General features: G+C 41.2%; 1 protein-coding gene across 1 annotated transcript; it reads right to left on the reverse strand.

Moving 5' to 3' along the window:
- Positions 1 to 279: 279 nt before the first annotated feature.
- On the reverse strand, positions 280 to 3,371 carry c1galt1c1 (C1GALT1-specific chaperone 1). Its single transcript, XM_005722914.1, has 2 exons — positions 3,183 to 3,371; positions 280 to 1,891 (listed from the first exon to the last, which is right to left on the reverse strand). The coding sequence occupies exon 2, from the start codon at positions 1,878 to 1,880 to the stop codon at positions 927 to 929; it is 954 nt and encodes a 317-aa protein (XP_005722971.1). The 5' UTR covers positions 1,881 to 1,891; positions 3,183 to 3,371; the 3' UTR covers positions 280 to 926.
- Positions 3,372 to 5,198: the final 1,827 nt, after the last annotated feature.

The following is a 5,198-nucleotide window of genomic DNA, read 5'->3' on the forward strand; positions in this document are numbered from 1 at the left end:
CTGTGATCCAGGAGTTTGTGTTGTCAGGAGAGATAAACCCTGGTAAGCTTTCCCAGAGCAAACTAAGAGGAAACCAGAGTAAGAGCAATAAAAGAAATTGCCAGTTTAGCCAGACCTGCCAGGATTTGTGAGGCGTAGCAAGATAAAACCCAGAAGAAATAACATGGATCTGTGGTTGCAGGCACTGAGGTCAGGAGCAATCAGGACTGTCAGGGGCCTGAGTGTGTTGATTCCCATTCCCACAAATCTTTGCTGGCCCATACAACACAACAAATCAAATTAAGTTTCTCTAATAATTATTTTTTATTTTGCTTTTATTATACAAAAGTCACCTTATCCATTCACCTTGACTCCCATGTGATTTTAAAAGAAATGTGTTTTAACACTAAGATAGCCTTTAATTTGTTTATTTACAATGTCTTCATATGTTGAGATAACCAAGTATAACATTGCCAAAGAAGAAGAAGAAAAAAAAAGTGTAGTAAACTTATGGCTGGACTGCACAATAATTGATTCAATACTGATTATTGGTGCTCCAATACATTCTTCAAATCAGAAAGGTGATTCTTAAAAAAAAGAAGAAGAGGTTATTCACTTGTAAAGAGTTAAATAATTAAACTCTCATTACTTCATACCTTTAAGACCAAAAAGAAGACATACATAACTAAGCTATGGAGAGGACACATTTTTGATATGTTACCTGTCTTGGTTGCCTTCAAAGGATGAAACTTCTATTCAATCACACAGTAAAGGAATGGGCTGCTGATTGTGCCAAGTGCAAAAGGTACAAATTTACAGAAAAAGGTTAATCCTACCCAGGATCCAGTTTTATAAACAGCTTTAGAAAAACATCTCCCCAAAGTTACGTGTGCCGTCACAGAAGCACCACAGTTAAAATACCACGTAAAGCTTGAAGAACTGAAGCTCTAATCGTTGTCCGAATCTTTAGGCGGATAAAACGTTAACCAATCGTGAAAGTCGTGCCCGTAAGGACGAAGTCTGTAAACTCCAAACATCATAACGTGCATCTGATTTGGGGACATCCCGCCGTAAGTGACCGCCATGTCAGGGCAACAGCCCTCCACTACATCAGTGGGATTGTCCTGCATGCTCTGTTTTATCATGTTGACCACATTCTGCTTGTTGAACAGGCCCTTGCCATGTCTATCTTCGCCATTTTCCGCAAACACACCGGCATATTTCAGGCACAAGGCCAGCTGCTTGTCTTCACCCATCTTCCACAGCGTGTGGGTTCTTTCAGGACATTGGCCTTCATCTTTGAACATGGTCATCAGCCTTTTCAGAGCTTCATAGCTTAGTACAATCCCGCTGCTATACTCCACATACTCGAGCTCTCCTGACTTGACAGCATTTCCCAGGTAGAAAGGTTCATTGGGATCCTTTGCGAGAATGAGATATTTCAGATTCTCAATGATGGCGAACGTGGTGGGTTGGGCCACAAAGAACCAGCGCAGGTCCCCAGCATTCTCATACGCATGTATGAGAGCTTTGCGCAACCTTGCCCAGTCATCTTTTTCATTCAGGTCTACCGCTTCAAGTGCCTTGGAGCCCTCTGAAGTGTAAAACACAGCATTGTCACAGTGTTTGCTCCAAGTGTCCAAAACGGTGGCCCAGTACACAAGAGTCTTGGGCTGTACCATGATGATGCAGTAGACCCGCACTTGATTCTTCAACTCCTCCACTCGACTGTCAGAGAGGCGTTTCAGCTCGTCTTTAGAGGGAGCATAAATATGGTGATGATGATGATCTTCTGTCGACGACTCAGAGCTGAAATGAAAGCTGCCCAGGAACGACAGCACCAAGCAGAAGACGCCTCCCAATAGCATCCCCTTCATGAATGAGCACCCATCAGACAACATGATGGCAGACACTGGAGGAGTAAGAAAATTCATTACTAGGGCAAAGACAAGCGTTTAAATATTATCCTGAAACCTAAGGGCTGTTATACAAATGTTTTTAACCATTTTTTTAAAGGAAGGTTTAAAGCATAAAGCAGACTCTTTAAAAAAAATCAAATGCACAAACCTACAGCTTTAAATATTAATTGTGCTTGTTTGAGTAGTCACTGCCAAAGACCCATTTGAACCAGGAAATAGGCTGTAGATTGTGTTTAATTTTTAGCTGTAGTAATGAGGATTTCTCCACTTTTGGGATAAATATTATATCTATCTTAGTCATCTGTGATGCTAACTAGGTTTTTAATTGTTCAGCAGACAAAACAAGTGAGCTGAACAGCTTTCATTTTATTAAATTGAGCTTCATCTGGATAATAATAAAACTTCTGATGCCTTTTTGGTGCTTGTAGAAAAACCATACTGAATGTGGCACAAATTGTGGGGAAAGCAAACCCATCTAAATGAGTATAAATCTGAAAATATACTCATAACTGTAAAGAAATGCCACATAGGGATCACTTCGGACTCAACCTTTATGACTATCCTATTGAATTAAATCGACAGTTTTGTTCTTCTCCTCTTTGTGTCTGTTTGAATACACGCAGTATGGTATAACGTTACAGGTTATTCAAAGGAATGGGAGTGGTTCCTGGCCATTCAATCATATCTCTGCCTCAAAACTGTGTACTGTTGCTCACTCCTGCCACTTTATCTCAAATTCAAATTTTATTTGTCACACACACACAACCATACACAGTATGACATGGGGGTGAAATGCTGGTAGCTGTACAATGCCCGACCATTAAATGACAGAAGAAAAGTTTTACAATATTTACAATCTCATGTGCAATATCCCATCGTATGGAGGAAAGACCTAATCAACTCTATCATAAAGGCTTGTCAAACACATTGATTGACGCAATCAGCTTGCACTTCTAGTTTGACGTGTCTTCACTACATAGAGACTCTCAGCTTTACATTAGGTTGTTTATAAATTAATAATAAAAATGATTTAAAAACAAACAAACATCATATTTGTTTAGAAATACTTCGAGACAAACGACAAACACCCAACAGGCTAGCAGTGTTGTTGTCAAACTGCGCAAAATCATTCTAAATCGCTGATTCAACGTCGATAACTTTATAACAGCACTGGGAACCAACTGTTAGCTGTTAGCTCCCTGCCTTCTCAGTCTTACACTACGAGGCTCACTCGGGGGTCTTTCTAGCACCACCAGGACAACAAGCAGAAGGAATTTACTGTACCTAGAAGCGTTACTACTGTCGTGCCTCCTGTTGTTCTCCTGTTTGTCCAGTCTTTATTCAGCCAGCTGTCCTGTTTGGAATGACTACAAACGTCACCCAGCAGTAGAGCCAACTGTTCTTCTTCTACGACCTCAATAAAGCAGACTAGACGCTACAGCTGCGTGACACTGCCACCTACTCGTTGTTCACTACGCGTGTCACACTCGTCTTCTTCTTTGGTGGCTTATAACCCATATAAGGGTGTATTACGGCAACCCACATGGCGGCAATTTTGCACTTAATTTCAAAACCCAGTAGCAGACGTGGGCAGATTAAATACTGACAGTATCAATACCAATGACTGATGTTGAGAATAGCACAAAAAAGGAAGCTGATGACAATGACATACAGTATAAAAAGTGGGGGTTATTTTAGTATTTATTTACTGGGTGTAAAGAGAGGTAGCTGCATGCTTGTAGCACGAGGCAGTCTCTGCAAACTTAGTCTACAATGCTAAGAAAATTCAATAGAGAGAGGAGGCATGCAACTACAGCGACATGGTGTTTCTTTAAGAAGCTTCAAAAGTGTTTTAATCAGCAGAACACAAAGACAGTATTAAGGAAAATGAAGACATATGATCGAGAAAGGCCCTACACCAGACAGAAGATTAGGGACGTGACTAGTTTCAAGGACTCCTGTTAGTGTTTGTAAGGACAGCACAGGCGTTGAACATCACATCCACAGCTGCAGGATCCAAACTGCAGAATGTGCGACGGTGATGCTGAGACCACACCTTGCAGCAATCTGTTGACAATGTAAGTACAGTGTACTGGAATAAAAGTCAGGAAGATGGTTGAGAAGAAAAGGGCTAAGGTTCAGTGGGACTTCCGAGTGAAGGTTTCATTTGGCCTTTTGAATCCCAGAGAATAAATAAGATAGCTTCCAGGTGTGCTGGCTGGAACAAGTGGCAGAAGCAACCCCCCTATCCAAACCTGAGAAGAGGTGCAGAAAAGGAAGAGAAGGAGCAACATGACACTGGTGAACTTTGCACCAGTGTCCTTTTGCTTTTGTTAAAGACTAACATAGGTGTCCTCTTTTCTTCCTTTTATTCCATAGTTCCTTCTGCTCAAGTCTTTAATATTGCTTATGACGCACATTAACATGAGACAAACGAACACTGGAGGAGAAACATATAAAACAGAGGCTTGACATTAAAAACAACTGGATAAACTCTGGGGGAACTGAACACACAAGAAATGAACTTAAAGTAGAAACTGAAGCTAAATAAACACCAAATATTTAAGACCTCTAGAATGATAAATTATATAGACTCCATGAGTAGTTAAAGTATAGAGGAACTAGAAATGAGGTAGGTGTTGTCACTTGCTGCACTCTTCCCCCCAAGGGGACACCACAGTGGACAATGCACATATTTAAACTGGAAAAGAATTTATGAAAGCCTCCTATTTATCCAGTTTTGGCACCTTCACTAAGAGCGTGTCTGCTTGTGTTTCCTCCCAGGTGCAAACCAGGGCCTTTTTGTACTCGAATGTGATAACCACTCAGCTGTGGAATCACCAGATAGAAAACCAAACAATAAAACTAAAACTCAGCATACCATGAAATCATGAACCAAAACACAGAGGTTAAAGTCCCTAAACAGGTACCAAATTAAGAAAATGTATTTAAAGTTGCTCCTGTTCAGCTGTTGACCAGCTATAAGCACTCAGATGCTTCTCATAAATTCCATTTTATATCCTCTCTCTGGGACACATCTTCAGTGATACTCCTTGGATCATGCGGTGTTCCGGGTCTTTTGACATCAGACACCATGGTCCTGGTCAGCCAACCAAAGCCCTGAGTTGTGTCCTAGTGGCTTTCTCTGTAGCTTCACAGACACCTTCTGGGCTTTCCTGTAATTCCCGGTTGTTTAAGGACTTAGAGTGACCATCCTGCAAAACCTCTGCAGCCAACCCTCTATCGGCTCACTCAAACTCTTCCAGCCTGCTATTTCTTCATCAGCTCTGGGTACTTTGC

Source organism: Pundamilia nyererei, unplaced genomic scaffold (genome assembly GCF_000239375.1).
Source record: "Pundamilia nyererei isolate P.nyererei 1_Seehausen unplaced genomic scaffold, PunNye1.0 scaffold00008, whole genome shotgun sequence".
Classification (NCBI taxonomy): Eukaryota; Metazoa; Chordata; class Actinopteri; order Cichliformes; family Cichlidae; genus Pundamilia; species Pundamilia nyererei.

What these genes read in the sequence shown, in the direction of transcription:
- c1galt1c1 (XM_005722914.1), bottom strand. Translation starts at nt 1,880, where the DNA reads ATGTTGTCTGATGGGTGCTCATTCATGAAGGGGATGCTATTGGGAGGC.